At 44.1% G+C, this 27,988-nt stretch overlaps 1 protein-coding gene across 2 annotated transcripts; it reads left to right on the top strand.

Moving 5' to 3' along the window:
* The first annotated feature begins 207 nt into the window (after positions 1-207).
* IPP (intracisternal A particle-promoted polypeptide) lies at positions 208-27,617 on the top strand. Of its 2 annotated transcripts, XM_075003181.1 has the most exons (10): positions 208-309; positions 1,394-1,452; positions 1,564-1,735; positions 3,642-4,073; positions 12,362-12,517; positions 14,633-14,800; positions 17,176-17,313; positions 20,028-20,150; positions 23,459-23,679; positions 24,741-27,617. In XM_075003181.1, exons 2-10 carry the CDS (start codon positions 1,444-1,446, stop codon positions 24,963-24,965), a joined length of 1,644 nt encoding a protein of 547 aa, XP_074859282.1. In that variant the 5' UTR covers positions 208-309; positions 1,394-1,443; the 3' UTR covers positions 24,966-27,617. The 2 variants fall into 2 exon arrangements, with proteins under 2 accessions (XP_074859282.1, XP_074859281.1); XM_075003180.1 differs by having other exon boundaries at positions 1,394-1,735.
* The last annotated feature ends 371 nt before the right edge of the window (positions 27,618-27,988 follow it).

Here is a 27,988-nt window from a genome sequence, read left to right as displayed (position 1 = left end):
GGGTGCGCTCCCTGCGGAAGCCGCACTGATCTCTACACCTCAGCGCGGCTCCCTGGGGCGCTGGGCGGCCACGAGCCGCGCCCCACGTTCCGCCCCAGGGAGCGGGTCCCGCTGCACCGCGCATGCTCAGTAGCTGCAAGGGGTGGGGGCGAGGCAGAGGAGGACAACGTCGTCCCGACCGGCTGCGCACGCGCGGTAACACCCCGGCGCCGGGACCGCCTCCGCGGGCTCCTCCCTCCGCTTTGCGGCGCGCGGAGGTTGCCGGGAGGGTGGAAAGGGCTGTCGCGTCGCTCCCTGTGCGGGCAGAAGGTGAGGGAGGGTCGCCGCTGCCGCCCGCCCCCTGTTACCGCCCCCCCCCCACTCCCTCAGCACCCTGGCAACGCCCCTCCCCCACCCCCCGGCGCCGTACCGCTCCTCCCCCACCCCCCCGGCCGCCGTACCGCTCCTCCCCCACACCGTCATCACCTCGCTCCTTGTTACTGACCCCCACTTCCTCACCGCCCCTCACCCCCCGTGTGACTGACCCTTCTCCACCTCAGCCCCCCGCCCCCGCCTTACCGCCCTCCCCCAGCTCCGTTCCCCCGCCTTACCGCCCCTCACCCCCCCGTGTGACTGACCCTTCTCCACCTCAGGCCCCCGCCCCTCACGTTACCGACCCCACACTCACGCAGCCCCCCGCCTTACCGACTTTCCACACCCTCTCAAGTGCCCACAGCCCCTTTCCTTCTGTGCTGCCCCAGTGTTAACAACCTGCCCCCTGTGCTCCCTCCGCGTGCTCCCTGTCCCATTTACTGACCCTTCCTCCGCCTCCTGTGCTCCCCCATCCCCTGGTTCCTCCACTGTCCCTGTTCTGCCTTTCCTCTCTGCTGTTGGCCTCAGCCTCCCCCAATTACTGCCTGTCCCCTCACTGTGTGCTCCCCATGCATCCAGCATCAGTGTGGGCCCTTCTGTGCCCCACCCCAAGTGGTTCCCCTGCATGTCAGGATCTGCACAGACTTGTGAAACACTGCTCTTGGTGTCACCCCCATTTCATCCCATGGGCACAGTGGCCCTCCGTCTCATCCAGAGGGGCTGAAACAGAAGTGAGGGATCTGTCCAATGAGATCCGTATGGGACATGCTGCGACCTATCATATCTGTGGGGTCATCTCTCGCTGGAGATGGGCAGCTGTGACCAGTGCATCTCTTGGTCTCCTACCATATTTCAGTCGTAACCCCCACCCCACCCCCTGCTGAGCAACGTTTTTGTGTGCTCCTCGTTTAGCATCTTCCTTTCTGGCTGCTGCATTCTTCAAATTCACCTTAATTCATCAAAAAGAAAAATAATACTCTATCACTGATCAGTGTTGACTCTTAACTAGATGAGACTCCAAATTATTCACTTTCTTTCCTAGACTTGGAGAAAGACAATGGACAGGAGTCTTGGGTCTTTTCTGTGATCATCATGGCTTGTGTGAGTTGTCCCCAGGCCAGCAATAGCCCTTTCTCTTCAGATAAGCATGCCTGTTTCCTCCTCACCCAGATTAACAAAATGAGATGTGGGCATCATTTCTGTGATGTGCAGCTTCAGGTTGGTGAAGAAACATTTAAGGTCCATCGCGTGGTCTTAGCTGCAAGCAGCCCTTACTTTGCTGCTTTGTTCTTGGGAGGGATGAAGGAGTCTTCAAAGGATGTGGTGCACATCCTAGGAGTGGACGCTGGCATCTTTCAGTTGCTTCTGGATTTTATTTATACAGGTACATTTACATTTTTTCTATTTTGAATGAAAAGTGGAGTGTTGAAAAGCCCTTTGCACTGTGACAGTTAACTGATTCAAGTATCAGAGAGGTAGCCATGTTAGTCTGTATCTTCAAAAACAACAAGAAGTCCTGTGGCATTGTATAGACTAACAGATATTTTGTAACATAAGCTTTCGTGGGCAAAGACCCACTTCATCAGATGCATGACTTGCTCAGTTTGCGTTGCAGCTGATTTGTACAGCTTGCAGTACAGTGCTGAAAATCCTATTCCATTAGTACATTTAAAACTAGTCTAGATGAAAGATTTGTAAAACTACAGCAGGACTGAGTGCTATATTGGAGTGGAGAGGAACTAGCTGTCTTCATCACTACATTAACCAAGGGTCCTGTGGCACCTTATAGACTAACAGAAAAATTTTGAGCATGAGCTTTCGTGAGCACAGACTCACTTCATCAGATGCTGGTCCAGCATCTGATGAAGTGAGTCTGTGCTCACAAAAGCTCATGCTCAAAACTTTTCTGTTAGTCTATAAGGTGCCACAGGACCCTTCGTTGCTGTTACAGATACAGACTAACACGGCTACCCCTCCGATACTTGACATCACTACATTGTGAGTTTCTGTTCTGCTGAAATACAGTGCTTGTGCAGGAGGGCAAAATACAGGATGGTGTGTTACATTTACTACAAAAGTGAGTGATCTCTGGAAATGTCTGGATGCACATAAACATGTACATACTCTACACATGCGAGGTGTAATTTGGCTGCTATTGCTTATTACATTGGCCCTTTCCAGCAGTGATGCTGGGCTTGTCTATGAGTTTGGCTGCTTCCCTCTCAACTTTGCACTTCAGTTGGAACCACCTTACTGAGCTGATCTGTAAGGCCACCATCCTCTTTTACCTTTGTTTTTAAGCTTTCAAATAATCAGATAACCATTAGGGTGAGGTTGAGTGGCATTCAGTGACAGGTGATAGCTGTTTTTATTTTTTTTAATTCAGAATTGTAGGTCACTCATGTAGATAAGTTTAGATAGCAGTGACCTAAGTAACTATTTTACTAATCCTTCCTCTCTCCTATTAATTCTGAACTTCAAGAAAAATGTATATTCCTGTTGAAATCAAGTTAAAGCAGAGCCTTTGCAGGACCAAGGTGTAAAAAAAAAAACAAAAAAAAACAAAAAAATGGGCAAGATGGGACTGTGTTACGTTGATAAAAAAATGTATATGTGCCTATAAACCCAGAATAAGATAGCAGGTCATAGTTATTTACTTTTGTTGTGGTTGTGGATAGGTAAGTTAACCAAGCAGCAGAAAATCAACAAGGCTGTGTCTACACTAGCTCCTAACTTCGAAGGAAGCATGGTAAGTAGGATGTTGGGAGATTATTAATGAAGTGCAGTGGTGCATATGCAGCACTTCATTAAGCTAATTCTCCCCCGCAGCAACTTTGAAGTGTTAAACTTGGAAGTGCCTGCTTGTATGTGGCCATGGCCAACCCATGGGCACTTCGAAGTCCCTTTAGTCCTCAAAATTTTAAGGTGCATATGCACCACAGAACTTCATTAATAATCTCCTGACATACTACTTACCATTATCCCTTTGAAGTTGGGAGCTAGTGTAGACACAGCCCAAGACTTTTTCTGTAATTTACAGGAGCTTTGGGTTATCTCTCATATTTGTATTTAACAATTTTAATGTCAGTTTTCAACTTCCAGATAAATTCCTTTTCAGGCACTTGTAAACACCTTACAGCATTGGTGAGATGACAGTAATTTTGCAAAGCAAATTAAAGCTCAGTTTAAAATGTCTAACTCAAACTGAAAAGTCTAAGGCTGAGTACTGTTTAGACTATTCTAACATCAGAAGTATGATCTGTTTGTCACATATTGTCCTCTGCACGCAGGAGTAGTGAATGTTGGTGAGAATAATGTTCAGGAACTGATAGTGGCAGCAGACATGCTCCAGTTGACTGAAGTTGTGGACCTTTGCTGTGCATTTCTGAAGGGACAGATCGACCCCTTGAACTGCATTGGACTCTTTCAGTTCTCTGAGCAAATTGCCTGCCCTGACCTGCAGGAGTTCACAGAGAATTACATCCATGCACACTTTCTGGAAGTGCAGAGTGGTGAGGAGTTCCTGGCGCTAACAAAGGATCAGCTTATTAAGATCTTGCGTAGTGAGGAGCTTGCTATAGAGGATGAGTACCAAGTTTTCACAGCTGCAATGCAATGGATTTTGAAGGATCTGGGAAGAAGAAAGAAACATGTGGTAGAAGTACTCGATCCAGTTCGATTCCCTCTGTTACCGCCCCAGAGACTCTTAAAGTACATAGAAGGTAACTGGGCAAATGCAGATGTTTGTTTGGCTGGAGTATTTCTCCATGGTAAAGAATCTCACTGATTTTTGTTTATTCCAGTTTAAAAGTAAAACTGCTCACTGTGATGGGGTGAAATCACAGGTGCCCCTTGGGTTGTGGTCCTGGTGTGTTGATTATGCCACTGATGCCTCTCTTCCAGCTCTCTGGGGCTCCCCACCACCCTGTCTTGTTTGGCCAGATCCTCTGGTCTCCCACAGCCAAGGTACACAGTTGGGGTTACTGCCCCCCTGCAGAACAGCAAAGACACTGAACTAGCTCAGCTCCAAGGTGTCTCAGCTCTGGAGGCTCAACTCCCAGGAAACCAACCCCTAAATGGGATCCAAAACCCCAAACAAATCTGTCTTACCCAGCATAAAAATTTTACACAGGATAACTCAGAAGGTTAGCTGACTTTATCAGTGAAAGGGAGATATGCACAGTGGTTGCTCCCTCCCGCAAGTAACAGTTATTTACACTGGGCTTGACAAAGTGTTTTTGTTAAGTACAAAAAAGTAGGATTTAAGTGATTGCAAATTTAAGCAGTCATATCAAATTAAATTGATGTAAATTGAACAAAAATCTCATAGCTAGTTCTAATCCATTCAGAAACTTGTTATATGCCAATTCTTATGCTAAACAATTTTTCTTATTTGAGGTAATAGTTATTTTGTCTTGGGTCTACAGTGTCTTCAAAGTTATTTTTTTGCTGTTAGGGTGTTGCAGGCAGCTGCACAGACTAACTGAAGACAAAGGCTGATTTTGTCCCACTGCTTAAATGGACTTTTCCCTAGGGCAAGCGTCATAGCATCATAGAACACTAGAACTGGAAGAGACCTCAAGAGGCCATAGAGTCCAGTTCCCTGCCCTCTCAGCAGGACCAAGCATCACATAGATCATCCCTGATAGGTTTCTGTCTAACCTGCTGTTAAAAATCTCCAGTGATGCAGATTCCACAACTTCCCAAAGCAATTTATTCCAGAGTTTAACCAACCTGACAGCTAGGAAGTTTTTCCTAATGTCCAACCTAAACCTCCTTTGCTACAGTTTAAGCCCATTGCTCTTGTCCTATCCTCAGAGGCCAAAGAGAAAAATTTTTCTCTCTGCTCCTTGTAGCCCTCTTTTAGGTACTTGAAAACCATTTTTTTTGCATCTCCCATCCCCATGGAAAATTGGATTCCCGTACCGGGTGGTGTGATCACATGCCCTTCTAGGACAGGGGTCAGCAACCCTTCTGAGGTGAAGTGCCAAAATTTGACCTTTTTACCTCTATGTATGATCTGAGTGCTGGTGATACTTTATAAAGTCACTAATAGTCTTACTTAAAACAGCTTAGTTAATAAATGAATTAAGATGCAGAGCTTTACTGTTTAGGCAGTGGTTGGTAGCATTAGCTGGTCTTTTATTAATCCACAGTTGGCATGACTTTGAGCATGTTTCATTCTTGTATGTCAAGTTAGAAATATGAAGTATGAATCTGTTTATAAGTCTAAATGTACCTATGAGGGCCATTACTGTGTCCCTGCAACTTAATGACTCAGTGATCAAATCAATGACTTGTGAACAGTCTTGTTTATCCAGTAAGCCCATAGGGTAGTTGGTCCAAGAACAGGGTCAGCAACCCCGGCACAGGTTCCAAGAGCGGCAGCTGCTATGCTGTTATCCACCACTATAGGGTGCTGGACCCAGCAAAGCCCAGCTCACACATAGAAGAGACTGCTTCCTGGCAGCTGTAGTTACCAGCATGCTCTGAAGAAAGAAGAGGGTAGTGCCTAGAAACTGCACCTGGCTGCATGGGGGAAGAGGAGCGGGGCTGAGCTCCTGCCTTGTGTGCCATTGAAAATGGGCTTGGATGCCACTCTTGGAACCTGTGCCAGGAGTTGCTGACCCCTGTTCTCAGACCAACTACCCTTCGGGCTTAAGCAGAAGAGGGTGGTGGGATCTGAGCTGGAGTGTTACTCACACAAATGTCTTTATCCCTCCACACTTCAGGGGGACACACACCTTTACCCAATCTGAAGGGCTCAAGGCGTGACCCTGTTAATTTAAACTCCCACCCCTACCCAATTCCTAGGGCTCAGGGCATAATTCCGTGCGGATATGCAGGATCTATGCCACTGAAAAAGCCTTACACAGTAATATTCTTATTCTCTATTTATTTACAATTACCAGGAAAGCAGAATGCTGCTAAGCACAGTATCATGCTCACCAATCTTGATAAAGGCAGGCAGACTTCCCCTGTTGGACAGACAACGTCAGTCCCTCTGCATGCTGATTGCTGTACCTCAGGGTCTGGCAGCTCTGGTCTTGGGTGTGAGTCCTCTGAGGCTTTTCCCCTTCTTCCTCCTCTTCTTGCTGTCTTCCTTCTTCCCTGCCTTAATTTCTTGGACTCCAGTGTAAGTAACAGAGGTAGCCATGTTAGTCTATCCTAACAAAACAAAAAAAAGCAGTCATGTAGCACTTCAAAGACAAATAAAATAATTTATTAGGTGATGAGGTTTCATGGGGCAGACCCACTTCTTCTGATATGGAAATAATGCTGTGCAGCCATCCCTCAAAATGCAGCTCCAGCTCACCCTTCTTCCCCCGACTCCGTGCACCTCTGGCTCCTGGCCCCCCGGTCCCATACACATTGCTGTGACTCACTCATCTCTCCTCCCATGTGCAGCTCCAGCTCTCTCACACCTCCACACACGCCACTCCAGCTCTCTCTCTCATACACACCATGCACATGGGGCTCCAGCTCAACCCCCTACAGGGCTGCGCAGCACTGGGTCAACTCCACCACCCCAACCCTAACCCACCCCAAACTTAACCCTCCTTGTCGCCTCCCGTAGCCCCAACCCACCACCAGGTTTAACCCTCCCCAACTGTGCCGCCCCCCCCCCCCCCCCCCCCCCGAGCCCAGGACTGGCCTTTCAGAAGGTACTCCAGGTGCTCCTGCTGCTTCCCTAGCTGCAGAATGTGTGTTACTTTGGGGAAAAAAGCTGGCCCCCACCCCCAACTTACACAACGTTCGAGTTATGCAAGGATGCATGGGAACGCAACCCTCACATAATTTGAGGGACTACTTGTGATGGGGTTCTGGGGTCCCCCAAGCTCTGCACCCTGTCCGCAGGCAGGAGAGTCTCTCACTTAGCAGGAAAACAGCAGGTTTATTAGCCGACAGGACACAGCATCGTACAGAAGAGTCAGTACAGCAGGCAGAGACAGCCAGTTCAATCCATGTTGGGGAGAGGAGGCCCTGAGGGGCCCCCAGAGCCGGGGCCTTGCCCCCTTCTTTGTCTCTCTCTCCCTCAGCCCAGACTAACTACTGCCCAACTCCCAGTTCCAATTCAAACCCCTCAGGCTCCACCTCCTCCTTTGTCTGCAGCCCAGAGGTGTTACCTGGTCATCAAGGTTACCCTCAGCAGGAGCCGCACACCCTCTGTGAGCCATACACACACACAGGTATCCCCCACTCCATCACATCTCTCCCCCCTTCCAGACCGAACTGAGCGGGGTCACTCAACTGGTGACCTGGGGAAGTTTGGGGCTCTCCCCTTGTGACAGGGCATCGGCTGTACCCTCTGTTCTCCCCTCGATGTGCACCACCTCCACATCATAGTCCTGCTGGGGGAGGCTCCAAGTCAGGAGCTTGGTCTTGGGCCTTTTCACGTGATGCAGCCGGGCAAGTCCCTTTAGTTCCCTTGGGTTGGTTGGTCTCCCTGCTTCGGCCCCGGTCCGTCAGCCACGTTCTCAAGTCGGGCGGGCAGAGCCCATACAGATGCTGCAGCACCAACAGATCAAACAGGTCTTTTGTGGTCTGGGTCCTGCCCCATCTGACCACCAGTCCATACAGCTGCTCCAGCCGATGTCTGGAATTCAGTTACAGTCCAGTAACGGAAGGTACAAATGCTTCCATCCTTGGCATTTAGCCAGACCACCACAATGGCTGTGTGCCTCAGTTTTCCCTTCCATGCCACACAATAGGTTTGGAATGTTCCTTCTCATGTCAGAGGTTGCAAGACTAGTTACAGGGAACAATGGTGACATTTCAGAGTTAGACTCCTTTAACATACAATTCATGCTTCTACATCAATGTCATCATGTCACATGGCTCTTTTCAAACATTCAGTGCATGGTACAATTCTACAGCTTTTGGTAGCAGCACCCCTTGGTTACAGCAGTCAGCGTGAGTAACAGAACAAACCCATTGCCACTGTACATTTACGTTGCTCTTTGGTAGACCACAACTTTTGAGAATCTGGTATTTTGGGGATAAATGGCTGAGGCCTTTCTTAGCACCATCAAGTTCTAATCTTCTCTCTTGCCCCCTGGGGTGGAAATCTGATCTCTCTGGGTGTGCCCTCCCTTTTAACAAGAGCTGGGCCATTGATGATCTCAGGGAGACAGCCCCCTTCCAGCCAGTCTGGAAATTTGCAAACCAAACTGCTTTCTGAGAGTTGTTTTGTGAGTCCCAGACGCAGAATCCACATGAAGGAATCCCTGTTTATCCCTTACTGGCCCACCAGGCCCACAGCTCCTTTGTCCTTTTGCCTCCAACTTCTGCCTCCCCGTGGAATTAGAATTGGAGTCCAGTGTGAGAATATAAGTGTTTCCACCATCTGGAGATGGGGAATTGCTGGTGCTCTCCTGCATCCTACAGAGACTGATTGTGCAGCTGTTTTATTTGGTTCTCACAGGGCTGCTCACATTCCCTGATAGTTTTTACTTTACTTGCACCAACTTCCAATTCCTGAGAAACTTTTACCCTGCCTGCTTTGGACCCTTCCAGAGCACAGCCAGTGGTTTCACACTCAGGCAGGTCCTGGCCATCAGGAGCTGAAACAAACTTCTCCCCAGGCAAAGGGTTGCTCTGGTGCTTACAGACAAGCACCTTTCCTGTTCACTCTCCTCCACCTCACTCCCATTTTCTGCAGTCCCCACAGACGGGTCAGGAAAAGTTTCAGGGAAATTCTCTTCCTTAAGAGCTTCCCCAAACAATAACTCACCCCTGTCTGCCTCCACGGGGGCACTGCTCCCTTGAGCCACAACCAGCTCCTGAGTTTCACCTACACCCAGGATCACTTCTGGCCCGTTAGGCATCCCACGTAATCCCCCTCCAGGCAGACAGCCAGTACCACCAGACAGAAGGTTAGAATCCCTTTCCTCCCTTCTGCTACCAGCTCCTTTATCTTCATCACTCAGCATAACTCCATTGCCCGGCTGTTCTTGTGTCCTGGCGAGAGGATGACTCTGGTAGGACAGAGTCCTCTCACCCCCTCCCAATAACACCTCAGCATCAGGCAAAGAACAAGTACCAGAATCGTCTGGTCTCTGGGATTTCCTGATGATCCTAACTGGATTAGACCAAGTTAAAGCATCATCCCCCCTGAGAGACACAGAGGTAGGCCCACTTCCCATCTGGGCTTCAGCTGCCCTCAGATCCAGCTCTGGAATCTTGGCTCCATCTCGAGCCCCCACAGGCTCAGGCAAAGGATTCACATCCCCAGAAGCAGAAGCACTTTTCTTGCACCAAGGACCAGTGTCCTTAGCAGGGATACCACTGCCCATCCCAGAGCCATTCCCTCTGCTCCAGCCCCCATGGCTGGATTCAGAGACACACCTGGAATGCTCTTTTCTGGTGGATCCTTCTCCAGCCACCCTAGGCTGGGGAAGTCTTCCTCAGACAATGGGCTAGTTTCCTCATTGGCACCTTTTCCAAATGCAGGCTCTGCTCTCTCCCCAGGCTGCTGCTGCTGTTCAACACAGACAGACAATGGGAGACACTTTCTCCTTTGTCCCAGCTCCCCGGCTGGTCTCCACACACACACAGAAGGTGAAGCAGCTTCTCTCACAGACAACTTGCCATTCCCAGTGGATCAGCTGCTTTCCTGCACAGACACACAGGCACCTTCCTCGGCCCAGGCCTGGAAAACTCTTCGCAGGTCTGTCTTGGCCACTAGTAGATGATGGGTTGGAATCGCTCCTTCCCTCCTTGAGCTGTGGCAGGCCACTCGGTTCAGAGCTCCATGCAGTCCAGGGTTCCCTGCCCCGATCCGGGCTCACCTCTGCAGGATTTTCCTTAACCCTCACCTCTGCCACTGCACATCCACGCTGCCTTGTCCAGCTTCTTTAATCTCGATTCAGTTTCCAGGTGCTGCCACTTCACAGCGGAGTTTCTCAGTGTGGTTGCAGGCTCTCAGGCTGATGCCCTCTGCACCCCACGATTCCTGGAAGAATCCCTTCAGTGTGCCAGGCTCCTTGCGGGTCACAAGCTGCCCAGGGTTAGGCCGTAGGCCCCTCCGCCCTCTGGGACCGACTCCAACAGACTCCCAGCGGAACCCCTTCTTCAGTGTGACACCCGCTCTCAGGGACCATGAGCACACTGTCTTGGGAAGAACTCATTCAGCGTCAGCCTCCTCAGGGGTCACTTGTTCCTGGGGGTTGGGCTCTCGGCCCCTCCACCTTCTGGGACCGACTCCAACAGATTCCCAGGAGTAACCCCTCCTCGGGTGTGACACCCCCTCTCGAGGACCACGACCGCACTTGCTTGGGTTCGGCCGCAGGCCCCTCCACCTTGGGGAACTGCACCTCACTGCCCTTCAGCACACCTGGGTCTCGCAGGCCCCACTTCTTCCTGGGCCCCGGTCACTTACTGCTGGATGCTCCATCCTCGGGGTGCAGAACATCCCACTTCTGACACGAGTGTGATGGGGTTCTGGGGTCCCCCAAGCTCTGCACCCTGTCCGCAGGCAGGAGAGTCTCTCGCTTAGCAGGAAAACAGCAGGTTTATTAGCCGACAGGACACAGCATTGTACAGAAGAGTCAGTACAGCAGGCAGAGACAGCCAGTTCAATCCATGTTGGGGAGAGGAGGCCCCAGGGGCCCCCAGAGCCGGGGCCTTGCCCCCTCCTTTGTCTCTCTGTCCCTCAGCCCAGACTAACTACTTCCCAACTCCCAGTTCCAATTCAAACCCCTGAGGCTCCACCTCCTCCTTTGTCTGCAGCCCAGAGGTGTTACCTGGTCATCAAGGTTACCCTCAGCAGGAGCCGCACACCCTCTGTGAGCCATACACACACACAGGTATCCCCCACTCCATCACACTACTGTACTGGAAATGTTGCTGAAAGTGACATGTCGTGCCTATTCACTTCAGTAACATTTCCAGCACAGCACTATTTCTGGATCTGAAGAAGTGGGTCTGCCCCACAAAAGTTCATCACCTAATAATTTATTTTGTTAGTCTTTAAAGTGCTACATGACTGCTTTCCGGTTTAAGTAGTGAAACTTGAATCTTGCTTCGCTATACCTTGACCAATTATTTTAGTAAAATTTGATTAACCAATTGTAACCTACTGTAACAGAATTATCTAACCAACCATACCCCACCATCTCAATTTGATTTACATCTAACAAAATTAATTATACATCGGACCAAAACAATTACAAACCAGACAGAGATCATATGGAAAACAGTAGAAAGGTGAAGACAGTCACAGAATGGGGATTCCACAATCTCAGTTTTGATAAGTAGTTTCTTGCCAGACAAAATACGATTAACTAAGTTTTCTTACCAATCTAGAAATTTGCTTTCTTTATCTAGTAACAGTGGGTGGCATTAGAATGTGGTCTCCTTCTTAACAGCCTGGTGTGACACTGTTGTAATGAAACGTAGGTGGAATGTGAATGGGACTTGTAGCTTCACAATTAATGGCTCTTGCTCTTTTATTCTGGCTGTAGAGGAAGGCTTCAGGCCTCTCAATATGGTTATAGAAAAATCATATTTGTTATGCTGTTACGGGAGGGTCTGTGTGGCAGGAAAGGGGATAGAGAAACAGGAACTGGGTTGTCTTAGGGGTTTCTTTAACTTTCTATTACTGGGGGAAAATGTAATGTCTGTGGAACGGACAGTCTTGGTAGCAGTTTTGAAATAAATTTCCAAAATAATTGGAACTGGTATGATTATGCAGTGTTATTTTGACATAAAATGTGCAGAATTTTAAAATCTTATGTGAAACATTTTTAATTTTTGGTGCAAAATTCCCCAGGCATATTTAATATAGACTCAAATTTTGATTTGACATCTAGGCCTTTGTGAAACTTTTACATTAGTATTTGCAAAATCTACAGAGATCTGTCTTAGTTTATAATATGAGAAGCAAACACACACTGATAATAATAGTTAACTTACATATTTTTCCCCAGATTAGTCAAATTACTGATTTTCATGGTTACCATTCTGACTTTTTTCTTTCTTGTCTCTTTTTTGATTTTTCTTTTCCAAGGTGTTACAGATTTCAGTCTTCGGGTGGCTCTTCAAACCCTGTTGAAAGAATATTGTGAAATCTGCAAATCTCCCAAAGAGAACAAAGTCAGCAATTTTCTGCAAACATCTAAGGCTCGTCCCCGGAGGAAAGCTAGGAAATACCTCTATGCCGTGGGTTAGAATATGCTTATTTTAACCTTTTTAAAAACAGTGGCTTGATATTTCATGGTGCATTAAAATCTTTTAAATTCTTTATCGAAAGGTAGCTGCCAAAATAGTGCAATTTGTTGTATCTAGAGTAGTGAATGTGCTGCTGGAGTACAATTGTAAATATGTTTATTAGCAAATAATTGGAGCACATTCCAAAATACATTTATATTTTGTCTTTGTTGAATGCAGTATTGTAGCCTGGAATGGTCTCGTAGGAATCACTTGCCTCAAATGCAGAGCAATAATGCAGCCTGCTATGTGCACTGTTCACAAGTGGAATATATAGGGAGAACTTCCAACTTCTGAGGGTGTTACATTTCTTCCCCCTTTTCCCATTATAAAAAATAAACATTTTTATACCAGTCTGGTGATCTTTCTAAATTAATAGGTCTTTCAGAAACGATGGGTATAATCAAAGAACACTTGTGCCTCTTGTATTTGGGGTTATATTTAATTTTTTTAGTTCTGCTGTTCATTTGATATGTTTACCCTCTTGAAATTTGTGCAGAAGCAGTTTTTGCTAATAGTGGAGGTGACAGTTCCAGGAGTGGATATATTAAGAATTGCAAAACTCTCTTAAGACTAAGGTCATGGACCAGAAGACTCTACTTTGCCGTTCTCTAGCGCCTTATATTCAGGAAACAAAAAATCAGTTTTGTAGCACTTGAAAGACTAACAAAATAATTATTAGATGACGAGCTTTCTGAAGAAGTGGGTCTGTCCTATGAAAGCTCATCACCTAATAAATTATTTTGTTAGTTTTTAAAGTGCTACAGGACTGCTTTTTTGGTTTGGGAAGATACAGACTAACATGGCTACCTCTCTGTGACTATTCACCTTATATTCAGGTGTCTCAAAGAGCTTTGTAAATGTATATTAAATCAGTTTTCCCCTGGTCCTCTGAAGTTGGTACTATCACCTTCTTTTTCTCAGATGAGAGAACTGAGTGTGAGATGAATTGAATTTCTGGAAGTCACACAATCTCTGACAGAGCCAAGAATAAAAACTTTATCTCCTCCCAAGCCTCAATACTACAGTTACACCTCCCTCATCTGGCACCCTCAGGACCTGAGTGGTTCCGAACAAGGGGATTTGCTGGATGAGGGGAGTTCAGGCTCCCAGATTGCCGAGGGGAGGCCACTCCTACAGGACTCGCTTGCAAGGCTGCAGGGCTCTTGGCAAGGTTCCTGACTGACGCTGAGCTCCCCACAGTGAGGCTTCCCAGCTCCAGGTGGGCTCCTGTAGTGGGGCTCCCTGACCTGGCTGCCTGCCCTGCAGCACCCCAGAGCAGGCTGCCAGCAGGGCTCCCTGCCACAACAGGGCTTCTGTGCAGCTGGAGCTTTCTCTCCAGGTGCTCTCTGGTCCAGAAACATCTGTTGTCTTGCCGGACAAGGGATGTTGCCAAATGAGAGAGTGCCAGATGAGAGAGTTTCAACCTGTATCCAGTATTATGCTTTAACCACAGAATCATCCCTCTTCTTTTATCAGATAGTAAGTAAATCTAGGAGAAAATTTCCATTGGTATACTGTAAGATGCTTCAGCATCTAATGCTCTGGCAGGTATTTCTATCTGGTTTTTTTACACCAGAAGTCCAGAATCTCCAATAGATAATCTTATCTATTGATCTCAAAGCGCTTTACAGGGAAGGTTAGTATCTACATCAATTTTTACAGATGGGGAAGCTGAGGCACGGGCTGAGGAAATGGCTTGCCCAAGACTGTCCCAGCGGGCCAGTGGTCCAGCTGAGAACAGAAACCAAGTCTCCTGAGTCCTTATCCAGTGCTCTGTACTAGAGCATGCTGCCTTCCCAGTGATGTTTTTTTTCCCCAAAACTCTAAATATAATATTGATTTCTCCAGTGGAATAGTTTCTGAAATTCCCTGCTGAAGGAAGAAGTTTGATTTGATGAGAATTAGCATACACATGACTGCACTGAATGAAGATGTTAATCACTTTTTATATATCTTTTTGCTATTATTTTGGCTTTTTGCAACATGTGAACCATTAGAACTGGGCATTAGAATTGGCTAGGACCTTGCAGAGAGAGAGCTGCTAACTTACTCTGTCTACTTTGTCTAGGTGGATATACTCGCCTGCAGGGGGGACGCTGGAGCGACAGCAGAGCCCTCAGTTGTGTGGAGCGTTTTGACACGTTCAGTCAATACTGGACCACTGTATCTTCACTTCACCAGGCTCGCAGCGGGTTGGGAGTGGCTGTGGTAGGAGGAATGGTCTATGCAATTGGAGGTGAAGGATGAAAGGAATATGTTACTTTTGGGTCTCTATAACCAGATGAGGCGGGGGTGTTGCCTACTGTAACATCCCCCAGCCAGTATTAATTTTAATAGAATGATAGAAATGTGGGTATGGCAAGGGGCTTGGTGAGGTAATCGAGTCCAGCCCTACATGCTGAGGCAGGATCTAGCACACCTAGATAGTTCATGACAGGTGGTCAGCTCTTAACCTCCAAGAATGAGGATTTCATAGCCTCTGTAGAATGTTTGTTCCAGAATTTATAGTTGAAATATTTTCCTAATGGCTAATCTAAATCTCTCTTACTGCAGATTAAATTCACTAGTTGTTGTTGTACCTTAAGTGAGTATAGAGAGCAGTGGATCTTTATTATCTGTCCTTAATATATTTGACAGATCCTCAATTTTTTTTTCAAAATTAAGTATGACTGGTTTTTTAAAATTTTTTTTTATAGATTGCGGTTTTGTAAATCTTTTATTATTGCTTAGCACTCTCCTGTAGACTCTTTCCAGTTTATCTACTTCCTTCCAAAAATGTGCTATCCAGAATTGGACCTAATACTCCAGTTGAGGCCTCATTAGTGCTGAGCAAAGAGATAATTACCTCAGTGTCTTACATGTGGCAATGCTGTTAAAATATCTCCAAAATTACACTAGTCATTTTTACAACTGCATCTACTTAACTCACGTTCAATATGTCGTCCGTTGTAGCCTCCCCAGATCCTTTACAGCAATACTGTCACCTAGGCAATCACTCAATGTTTAGTAAGTGTGCGTTTGGTTTTTCCTTCTCTAAAATGTAGTACTGATTTTTATTGGATTTCGTCTTGTGAACTGAGACCAATTATATGATTTGTTGAGGTTGTTTTGAATTCTATTCTTGTACTCCTCAGAGTTTGCAGTCTCTCCCAGATTGGTGTCATCTGCAGATTTTGTAAAGCTGTTTTTTCACGCATGTCGTTCATGGAAAATATTGCTGGGCCAGTACTAACCCTTTGGTACCCCACTAGCTACATCCTCCCAGTTAGACAGAGAGCCATTGATAACTATTCTGAATATGTTTTTCCAACCAGTTCTGTGCCCATCTTACAGTAATTTTCATCTAAACTACATTTCCCTACTTCTCTTATAATGTCATGGAGGTGTGTGTCAGAAGTCTTATTTAAATCAAGAAATATCATGTCTGCTGCTTCCTTCCAATCCACTAGGCCAGTGTTTCCCAAACTTAAAACATGTACATATCCCTTTTGGGACTTTGGCCTTATTGGTGTACTCCCCTCTCCCAGGGCCATCCCCATGCTTATCTCCTGATTTTTAGTAATTCATTTTCTCCCATGTACCCCTTGAAATCCTGTAGCATACCACACTTTGGAAAACACTGCATTAGGCTAGTAACTCTGTCAAAATAAAGAAATTATCCACTGTTTTGTCACCCAATTTTGTGAGATCCCTTTGTAATTTGTTGCAGTCTGCTTTGGATTTAAATATCCCCAATAATTTTGTATCCTCTGCAAATTTTGGTTCCTCAGTGTTCACCCCTTTTAAAGATCATGTATGAATATGTTGAAAAGCACTGGTCCCAGTACAGATCCTTGGACACAGGAGAAGACCCTGCTGTGTACCATTTTGTAATAGGAGAACTGACCATTGATTCCTAGCATTTGTTTCCTGTATTTTTAATCAGTTAATGATGTATGAGAGGATTTCTCTGTTCGCACTTGGCACATTGAATACAATTGTCAGCTTAAATTACACCTAAGTATAGTAGAAACTCCACTACAAGAACAGAGCTTTCCTTTTCTCAACTGGTGGTATCCAGGATGTGGGAAGGTTAGCTTAGTGTGTCTCAAATGTAAGTGGTGTGTACACGTAGTAAAACAAAACAAAAGATACACTGTGATATTAAATGTTGTAGTCTTAACCTGTATTTAGAGTGCATTATTTCACACAGAAGAACAATGCTGCAGTGTTTCATTCATGGCTGTTTTGGGAAACCATTGCTGAAAACCATTTTCAGCGCTACTTTAGTTTTCTGATCTACATGAGGCTTTTGTTTTCATATTTTGGCAAGATGAGAGAAATGGCCTTGATTCAGATACTGTACATGAGGCCCTGTCCCTGTGGCAGGAGATGGACAGTGCTTGTGTGTCTGAATTGCAGAATATTCTAGCTTCACTAGTTCTCAACTTGTCTCAGTCAGCATATAGCTGTGACCCCTGTGACTTCATCTTGGCCATATAGGTAGTACATGTATTGTGTGGGTGCAACCCCCATAACACACAGCAAGTGGGATATGGGACCCACCATGACAAGTGAGTTGAGGACCACTGTTCTAACTCATCTATTTGTTTCTGCCTTTTTTCTAACAAGGAGAGAAGGATTCAATGATCTTTGACTGCACTGAATGCTATGATCCTGTTATTAAGCAGTGGACAACTGTGGCCTCTATGAACCATCCTCGGTGTGGACTTGGAGTGTGTGCATGTTATGGTGTTATCTATGCTTTGGGTAACTATACAGTTTCCTTTAGGTAAAGATGGTTTTAAAGCCATTAGCATATCTGATCAAATCGGTTTGTGGATTTTAAATATTAACATTAAACCCATGTATAATACTAAGATTTGAAAAACAGCTGTAGCTTACAGCTGATGGGTGTTTTTGTGAGTGCACATAGGAAGAGATGCCATAATTTCCAAGGGAAGCATGTTAGCCAACCAATGGAATAGCACGTATTTTCAGAATAACTCTTTAATACCCCAACCAAACTGTGTATGCAAGTTAGTCTGATTTTCTTTACCAAAAAAAAAGGCATTCCAAAATACTCTGTCAGACTTTCTACTTCAGTAGTACCTTTATCTGAAATTCTGTGCTTTATCAGACATTAAGCCTCACAGCCTTCTGTGATGGATGGATGGGGAAACAGGTAAAGGCTGTGTCTACACTACCTCCCTACTTCAAAGGGAGCATGGTAAGTAGGGTGTTGGGAGTTTATTAATTAAGTGCTGTGGGGCATATGCAGCACTTCATTAAGCAAATCCCCCCCATGGCAATTCTGAAGTGTTAAACTTCGAAGTGCCTGCTCGCGTGCAGCAGCGGCGGCTCACCTGCCGGTACTTCGCAGTGCCTGGGCAACTTCAAAGTCCCTTTATGCCTCAGAAGTAAAGGGACTTTGAAGTTGGCCAGGCACTTCAAAGTACCAGTGGGTGAGCTGCGGCTACATGCGAGCCAGCACTTCGAAGTTTAACACTTCGGAGTTGCCGCGGGGGCAGAAATTTGCTTAATGAAGTGCTGCATATGCTCGGCAGCACTTCATTAATAAACTCCCAACAGCCTACTTACGATCCTCCCTCCAAAGTAGGGAGGTAGTGTAGACAAGCCCAAAGGGAAGTTAAGTTACTTGTCCAGTAAGTTCAGCTGCAGAGCTGAGATTCAAACTGGGAAGTCCATGTGTGCTTAACAGTGAGGCTCACTACTAAATTGTAAGAACATAAATATGTGTTGTTTAAAGTTTTCACTCACATAGACCTTTGCTGTCATGTCAGCTTAATAAAAAGTACCTTATTTTTAAATAAGGAATTACCAACATATTTGACTTGAAAAGCATGTTGCTTCACAATGCTGCGAGCACCTGCCTAATGTTATCTTTCTCTGAATCTCAGCGTAGCTCTTATCTCTGCTGCAGTCTCACAATGGGTAGCACACAGGTGTGTTGCTGTGCTTCCCTGAAGCCCTGTTGAAATATGCAAGATTTTGTCTAGGTGCAGCAGTCCTTCTGTATCCAGTCTATGTCAGGATAAGGGCCCTAGAATATAAGATGGTCTGAGCAGTGGCTGTGTAGTTATCCTCTCTGTGAAACAGAAGCCTCGTCTCTGGTGCTATCTGATATTTCCATGTAACAAAAGTAATTGTCCAATATTTGTAATCTTCCACCCTGCTTATTGAGCAGAAGAACTCCAAAAGAATCTTACTTTAATAACTGGGCAAAGTGACAAGATTGTCCCAAGAATCTTAAATTCTCCCATGTTACTTAAGCTCTTTATGTAATGTTTTCCTGTTAAATAGACTGTTTTATAGAGAAATATGGGGGGAAATGGTAAAGGGGAGTAGATCCTTAATTATGCTATATTTGGACTTTTAATTATATAAACAATAAGCAAAAGGAAAATCTGACACAAGCTGTCATCATGCCTCAAAAGTAATTAACTGCATGATATCATCTATATCATTGTTTTTTAAACTATGTTCTGTGGATCACTGGTGTTTCATGAACAGCTTGCAAGTGTGCCATGAGTGTCTGACACTTTCTTGGTATCATACACTGATGGGATATACTTTTTGTTATTAGAACCAGGTACAATGTTACTTCATTGTTATCATACCTGATTAAATTACTTCATTTTGTTTTTTGAAGAATATGTAGCTTTTTTTTGGGGGCATGGGTGCGGGAGACTGACAACATTTTTTTTTAATGAAAATTTTCGTAGCTGTTCCACATAAAAATATTATTGTTTAGTGTTCCATGGTCTCAAAAAAAAAAAAAAAAAAAGTTGGGGGTAGGGGAGGTGGGGAGTTAAGAAACACTGATCTATATCACTGTCTTGTAAATGATGCTTCAGAAATTAGGCGTTTGAAAGCTTTTTAAAATCAAATGTTGAAGTGTAACAAAAATCTAATATACTAGTATGGTAATTTATTTGGAAAGTAAAAGATTGGGAAGGAAAGTTATAGGATCGTTTTAGTTGATAAGGTAATTGATCTATTGTGTTTTAAGTCCAACATCCTGTCTCGAAAAGTTGCCAGTTCCAGATGTTTCATGGGTTCCATAATGCCCATGATTATTCAACATTGCAGTACCTGGAGGAAATTGTTTTCCTTGGACCTACCTGCTGATCAGCTCCTGTCCTGAAACATAAGACTTGGTAGCCTTACAGTTGTTTTCTCTGTATTCTCCATGTACTTTTGTCGTATCGTATTAAGGTATTTCCTTACATAATTATCTTTGGTCATGCTATTTGGACTTTGAATCTCTTGCATTTTATTGGTTATATAAACCCAATGGTTTTGTCATATTGAAAATATTCATATTTACCTTTGTATACAAAGATGCAGCCTATTGAACTTGACCTTATAAGTATACTGATACAGAAACGTGTTCACTGTCACACATAAAAAAGGCCTGTAGTACTGACATTTAACTTGACCAGTGTGTTTTCTTTTTGCAGGAGGTTGGGTTGGAGCTGAAATCGGCAACACAATTGAAAGATTTGATCCTGAGTTAAATAGCTGGGAGATGGTGGGCAGTATGGCTGTGCCCCGCTATTATTTTGGGTGTTGTGAAATGCATGGTGAGTGGGTTTTGGTTATGGCTTTCCTAGCTAAGTAATAACCAACAGTTCAGGGAGAAGTTGTGTAAGGAATTTGAAGGTTGATGTTACAATCAGGGATTCCTGTCTATGTGTGCCTTGTAACTTTGTAAAACTTCCTGAGCTCTGAGCTTTCAGCTCTGAGGGTAGGTCTACACCTGGGAATAAAGTTGAATTTAATAAAGTTGAATTGTTAACCCTAACTTTTGATAAAGTCGAAGTTGAGTGTCCACCTGCTCACAAAGTTGACTTAGTGTGTCCCCATTAAGTTACCTGAGTTTGACTGTGGCAGCAGTGCATTGTGGGCACACGTCCCCCAGTTCCTGCAGCCCTGTTGCATTTTGAGTGGTTCTCCTTTCTGCTGTCTGGCCTCTTTTGATAACATTGTTTTATTTCTGTGGAACTTGAGCCTAAAGGTCTGCACTCATCTAAATAAAGGTAAAACCAAGATTTAATAAACCAGATTAGAAAATTCTTTCCTACCCTATCAGTTACCTTTTGAAAATAGTTTTCCTGTGTTTGTGAACATGAAATCAAGCTAGCATTCAGTATCTCAAAAGTCAGAGATCCAAATACTTGTCTGAATATTCTTAATAAATATGTGCATTTATGCCTCACAAGTAAGTCCCCTGTCCTTCCTCATTTAATTTAGGGTATATCTACTGTGCAATAAAACACACGTAGCTGGCTAGTCTCAGCTGACTCTCCTGCTCACAGGACTAAGGCTGCAGAGCTATAAAATTGTGTAGACGCTGGGCCTGGAACTTGTACTCTGAGACCCTCTGACCTCATAGCATTCCAGAGCTGCAGTTCCAATCTGAGCCCCAATGTCTACGCTGAAACTTTGTAGCTCCAGATAATAACTTAGAAATATCTGACAGGAACATTGTGCCTAATTCCTACATCAAGAAAAAAAATGTATAATTATTAGATCCACTCAGCTCTAATACGAACATGTTCTGACATTTTGTGGCAAGTCACTTACAGTACGCTGGTTAAGTTAAAACTTGTATAGTGTTTCAGGTGCTCTTACTAAAGTCGGAAGGGACCGTCATGAACTGACCTCCTTCATATTGCAGGCCACAGAACCTCACCCACTCATTCTTGTAATAGACTCTTAACCTCAGGCTGAGTTACTGAAGTCCTCAGATTAAGATTTACAGACTTCAAATTACCATTTACACCAGTTTAAACCTGTAAGTAATTCCAGGCCCCATGCTGCAGAAGAAGGTGAAATCGCTTCCAGTCTGATCCTGGCCAAAAATTCCTCCCTGACCCTATAAATGGTGATCCTCCATTAGACCTTGAAGCATGTGAGCAATCCATCAAACATACCAGGGAATAATTCTCTATAGTAGCTCTGAGGCCTTTCCATCTAGCGTTCCATTTCCTTCTGTTGGGGCTTTTTGCTACAGACAGTTTCTTGATTGGCACCCATCATTGTGGGCAATTGTGACATTCTGTTTCCTCAATAAACTTATCAAGCCCAATTTTGAAGCCAGTTGGGTTTTTTGTCCCCACTGCTGCCTTTGGGCGACTGCTCCAAAACTACCCTCTGGTGATCAGATTTTTGCCTCTTTTTAAGCCTAAACTTGTTGCTGGCCAATTTGTGTGTATTTGTTCTTGGGTCCATATTGATGCTTAAACAACTCCGCTCCCTCCTTGGTATTTATCTCTGATGTGTATATATAGAGAGTATTCAACATCTTTTTTAGACTTATATTGGCTAGATTGAACAAGCCAAGTTCTTTTGAGTCTGTTTTCATAAGATAGGTTTTTATGTCTTCAGATCATCCTCATAGCCCTTCTCTGTGCCTGTTCCAGTTGGAATTCATTGCTCTCAAACATGAGAGACCAGAATTGCACATAGTATTCCAGAGGAGGTCTCACCTATGTCTTACATAGTGGTACTAATGCATTCCTGTCTCTACTAGAAATGCATTGCTTGATGCACACCAGGAATTCATTAACCTTTTCACAGCCGCGTCACACTGACAGCTCAGTCATCCTGTGGTCAACCAATATCTTCTCCACTGTCACTTCCAATTAACTGATAAGAATTTTTACTTTAAGTTGGGCACTTGTTAGTACCTAAATGCATGGCTTTGCACTGTTAAATATCATCCCATTTCTGTTGCTTCAATTTACAAGGTCACCCGCATCATCTTGTATGATATTCCAGTCCTCCTCAGTATTGGCATCCAACTGTATGTCCTCTGAAAATTTTATTAGCGCACACCCACTTTTTGTACCATGGTCAGTAAAAAAAAATGTTCAATAAGCTTGGTCCCAAGACTGATCCTTGAGGAATTCCACCAGTAAATTTCCTCTAGCCTGAGAGTTCACCTTTGTCTTCCCTTATAACCATTTCTTTAGCAACCTTTCAGTTCTCATATTAATCCCCATCTTCTCCAATGTAATAATTTCTCATGTGAAACTGTGTCAGAGGCATTACTGATATCCAGGTATATTAGATCATCTACATTTCCTTTCTTTAAAATATCAGTTATCTTTTCAAAGAAAGATATTGGTAACTTTAGTTACCAACTTTTGAATGCCACAGTTGAAACAATTGTAGAAAAACCTTACAATTACTTGGTTATTTAGGCTTTTTTGCAGTTCACCAAACTTGGAACAGATAATTTATCTTTTAAAAAAAGAATTGACAGTCCTTTCTTATCTTAACCACCTGTTTTTCATTCTGTTTATCAACAAAACGCTGACTCTCCCTGCCTCAGGTGTATAAACTGAGAGCAGCACTCTCCTCTGTCTTCAGCAGAACTCCTTGCATACTCAGGCTGCCTGCCCCTAAGGCTTGCAGTTATTTTTGGATCCCAGTTCCACCTGTGTACATCTGTGTTGCAAAAAACCCAATAAATCACAGCAATGCGTCTCGGAGCCTAAGTGAATTAACTGCCTCAGGCTTGCAGTACGAGGCTTACAGCATTTTAGTGTTTGGGCTCTGGCTGGAAGCGGGCTCTGAAACTTCTAAAGGAGGGAGGGTCTTGGGCTGTAACCCATACCTAAATATCTAAGCTGCTTTTTGTAGCCCTGTCACACAAGTCTGAGTCAGTCTGCTGTTTTGTTTCTATTTGTTACAGTGTAGACATACCCACTAATGGCTTGTATTGCTTGTTTCTGAGCCAATAGAAGATGTTGGTTGGTTTCCATTCATAAGTAATTTGAAGGAAAAGATCAAATTTGCATTGTGTGATAGGCAATTTAATTTATTTTCTGTGGTGTCTGCTATGTCTAAGCATGGATTGAATGGGGAAAACTTGTCTCTCCAGGTTTAATTTATGTTGTTGGGGGCATCAGCAATGAAGGAGTAGAACTGCGTTCTTTTGAAGTCTATGATCCAATGTCCAAACGCTGGTCTACACTTCCTCCAATGGGCACCCGAAGGGCATACCTTGGTGTAGCTGCCCTCAATGATTCCATCTATTCTGTTGGAGGAATGAATGAGACTCAAGATGCACTTCGTACTGTCGAGAGATATTCCTTTGAAGAGGTACAGTAGTGTCTAGAAATCTCAGAAATACAAACTATAGGCTGACTTATAAAGATGCTAATAGATGCTGCCACTCTCCTGTCATTCTCTTACTTTCATAGTGATAGTTGGTGGTGTTATCCAGTTTCAGCATAACTCATGTTGAGGGGATAAATATTTTACAAACTCCATTTCCTATTTGCTCCCAGGCAATAATCTGGAAATTACACTTCAGGGAACATTAAGGTGGTTCCAGGAGTTGAAATACATGCTGGTCTTTGGAGTAGTTCTCTCTATAATCTCATCATGTTTGTTTGAAAAGCATGTGTATACTAACAATAAACAGAAGAGTTTGTAGTTACTATATATCATGGAGAATATGAAAGAGCAGTTCTGCTATAGGTTGTTCAATTCATTACTCCACATTCTAGACAAGTATATTAAATATCTTGGAATTTACTGTAAAACCAGCTTTGAAGTGCTGCTGGTGGTGGTTTTCCATCCAAATCAATACTAGACAAATATCCCAAAATGGTGCTGGAAATCACTGTGCTATCTGGAGATTTTGACTTAAATTCTTCCCACTGTAGTTCTGTAGATTTCTGTAGCACTTTCTATAGAAGCAATATTGACAGTCCTGGTGGATGTTTACATGTTGCCTTTAATTTGCAGTTGGAATGGAGGTTTGGTTTTTTTTCACTTGTTTAAATTGTTTTGTACTGTTCCTGTGCTGTGCGAAGCACCTGTTGTACTGTTCTCTAGAGGTGTACATACGTGGCCCTATTCTCACAAAACTTGTATCAAGGGGACTGCTTCCGAGAATAAATAAGGGTTTGCAGAATCAAGCCTCTCTTTGCAAAGTGCTTTGGGGTGTTTAATGGTAAACAGTACAGTACTACACCCTTGTATGGTACCATTATTAGCATATTTGAATTTCCTTATAACTACGTGGTCATGTGGGGACTTCAGACATTTCTGTAAACTTAAGAGCTATTCTCTTTGGAAGTGGTGGGGGGAGTACTACTTAGGCCTAAGGAGCTTAGTTACAGCAGTTTGCTGATATGTTTTTCTTCCCTCCGTAGGAGAAATGGGTTGAAGTTGCACCAATGAAGTTACCCAGAGCTGGGTTGTGTGTTGTGGCTGTAAATGGACTTCTTTATGCCTCAGGTGGCCGAGCTTCTAGTCATGATTTTGCTGCCCCAGGGACTTTGGATTCTGTTGAAGTTTATAACCCTCATATTGACACATGGACTGAAATACCAAACATGATCACCAGCCGCTGTGAAGGCGGAATGGCTGTGTTATAAAATAGTTCTCCAAAGAACTCAAGGAACAATAGCAGGGGCAAGGAAGAGCATCTGGCCTCTACAGACTGAGGTTTCATGCTGCTTTGGTCAGGATATGTGGCTACTGTGTGGAGTGGGTAGAGGAGCAAATCTCAGGTAAGTTTGTAGGGCTTTTCCTGAGCAAAAAAGAAATAATTTTCTCTTAAGGGGACAACTGGCGGATCTGAAGTCCGTTTCATGAAGTACCATCTATTGAGAGGAAAATACTTTTCTTGACTAGATTAAGCTAATTGACAGTTAAACAACTGGAGACTCTGTGGCAGATCATCTGAGATGATCTTTCCTGTGTTTGCTGGGATGACATCAGTGATATACATGAAACTGCTCCAAGTTCCTTTGATGGACTCATGGTGGTATCATTAGCAGGACTTAAAACCTAGAGAATGGCTCCTTTACGCAGCTGGACTTTACTTCAAATACAGAGCAGTTTGGCTGTTTCCTTAGCACTAGGAGTTGCCTTTGTTCCCCAATATTTTTTTCTGGATAAAAGACCTGTTAATAAGTGGTTGACTATCTTACTCCAGTACTTCTCTTCCTGAACAGGTCAATGCATTTTGTTTTTTGTGCTATTTTAATGCTGGTATGCTGTTGCCCTGTAGGTGGCTGGTATACGTATCCTCCCAAGTGTGGACTTTCCCTTTCCCATTCCATGGAGTGACACCGTATTTAACCTGTGTGTTGGTCATAGGATTTTCAGTGAGCTTTTCAGTTGGGAATGTCATCACCTCTTCTTATAATGCCCACTTTTCCCTCTGCCTTCACTCTCCCATTACTGGAGTTGATTAACCTGTGCACACATATACAAGTATGAGAACCGTCAGGTGGTGGGATAGACACTCTTCTGCAACATGCTGCTATGCTTTCCCACTTCCAAAGATGACTCCTCCAGCTTGCAACCTCTTTTTCAGATGGAAATAGACAATTTTAACAATTTGAATGTACTTGATTTCAGAGTAATGCTGCTGTTTTTTCATTTTGCCGTGGTCTTAGAGCCTGTTTAGCGTGAGAAAACATATTGGACATTTTTATGGGCAAACATGACACCATTTCCAGATTTTTAATTTTACTGTCTTAAAACAAAACAAAACAAAACAAGCTGGTACTTGTGGTTGGTTTGCATCTTGGCTGGTATTGGATAGCTCATCAGGGATTCAGATACAAGTAACAGATGAGATTACGCTCTGTTGCACAATGTTCTGGAAGACCAATTCACCATGAAAGTGTAATGCAATGGGAAGCCTTCATTGTGTACCTGGAATACAGGGGCAAGGGGCACCTGCTCTCCAGGTCAAGGGGTTACCTGCACAATATGAAGTTGTTTGGAAAAAGAAAACAGGCGTCTAGTCTGTCTAGTAGTTACTCTGAAAACTGAGAATTGATGCATTCAAGGACAAAAATATTAACCACACCAGTTTTTTGTCTATGTAACAAAGTGCTTGCTTCGCTGATCCTTTAATTAAACAAGGGTATTCAGGGAGGACTTCCAATAGCTGCGACCCTAGTTCTCATAACTTGCACCTGAGCCAGGTGAGTTGGCTTTAAATTGCGGTGTTCATGAGCATATACCTGTGTGGTGAAACTGAGCTGTTATTTTTTACAAAGTGCTTTTGTTTTAGTAATGACAGTGAGTGGCATTATTGTTATCTATGACAAAAATGAATTAAATGTTGAAACTGTTGAACTTCAAAAAAACATCGAGGAAAAATAGTTTTAAAACAGGTAAACATTTACAGATTATTTTTAAGGTACAAACAAATGTTTCTAAAATAAAATATTTATTGTATTTCCTTATTATGGGTGAGACCCTTTGATTAGAAGGTATTTGGGGTTAATTGGATCACTACCCTGGACTGCAAACTGCTTTTTGACTGAAAAGAGCTGAAGAGGAAGGAGATGATGTACAATCAAGCATCCAAAGATTTCTGTGCTTCCTGCATTCAGGTCCTATGAGATTTCACTTGGGTTCTGCAGGCTTACTTAGAATCATAGAACACTAGGACTGGAAGGGACCTCAAGAGGCTATCGAGTCCAGCCTCCTGCCCCAATGGCAGGGCCAAGTACTATCTAAAGCATCCCTGATAGACATCTATCTAACCTGTTCTTAAATATCTCCAGCGATGGAGATTCCACAACCTCCCTTGGCAATTTATTCCACTGTTTGACCGCCCCGACAGTTAGGAACTTTTTCCTAATGTCCAACTTAAACCTCCCTTGCTGCAGTTTAAGCCTGTTGCCTCTTGTTCTATCCTCAGAGGCCAAGAAGAACAAGTTCTCTCCTTCTTCCTTCTGACCCCTTTTAGATACCTGAAAACTGCTATCATGTCTCCCCTCAATTTTCTTTTTTCCAAACTAAACAAGCCCAATTCTTTCAGCCTTTTTTCATAAGTCACATTCTCTAGACCTTTAATCGTTCTTGTTGCTCTTTTCTGGACCCTCTCCATTTTCTCCACGTTTTTTGAACTGCGGTGCCCAGAACTGAACACAATACTCTAGCTGAGACCTAACCAGCGCAGAATAGAGCGAAAGAATGGCTTCTCACGTCTTGTTCGCAACACACCTGTTAATGCATCCCAGAATCATGTTTGCTTTTTTTGCAACACCATCACACTGTTGACTCATATTTAGCTTGTGGTCTACTATAATCCCTAGATCCCTTTCTGCTGTAGTGGTTCCTAAACAGTCTCTCCCCATTCTGTATGTGTGAAACTGATTGTTCCTTCCTAAGTGGAGCACTTTGCATTTGTCCTTATTAAACTTCATCCTGTTTACCCTAGACCATTTCTCTAATTTATCCATATCATTTTGAATTATGACCCTATCCTCCAAAGCAGTTGCAACCCCTCCCAAGTTGGTATCATCTGCAAACTTAATAAGTGTACTTTCTGTGCCAATATCAAAATCATTGATGAAGACATTGAACAGAACCGGTCCCAACACAGACCCCTGCGGAACCCCACTTGTTATACTTTTCCAGCAGGATTGAG

The sequence above is a fragment of the Carettochelys insculpta genome, chromosome 9 (assembly GCF_033958435.1).
Source record: "Carettochelys insculpta isolate YL-2023 chromosome 9, ASM3395843v1, whole genome shotgun sequence".
NCBI classification, from domain to species: Eukaryota; Metazoa; Chordata; order Testudines; family Carettochelyidae; genus Carettochelys; species Carettochelys insculpta.
This window is presented reverse-complemented; position numbering and strand designations above follow the sequence as displayed.

Bases quoted from the DNA above. Each gene is read 5' to 3' on its own strand.
- IPP (XM_075003180.1), top strand. From the start codon at position 1,444: ATGGCTTGTGTGAGTTGTCCCCAGGCCAGCAATAGCCCTTTCTCTTCA. The intron at 1,736-3,641 runs GTACATTTACAT...CTCTGCACGCAG, and splicing joins TCTGGATTTTATTTATACAG to GAGTAGTGAATGTTGGTGAG. The intron at 4,074-12,361 runs GTAACTGGGCAA...TTCTTTTCCAAG, and splicing joins ACTCTTAAAGTACATAGAAG to GTGTTACAGATTTCAGTCTT.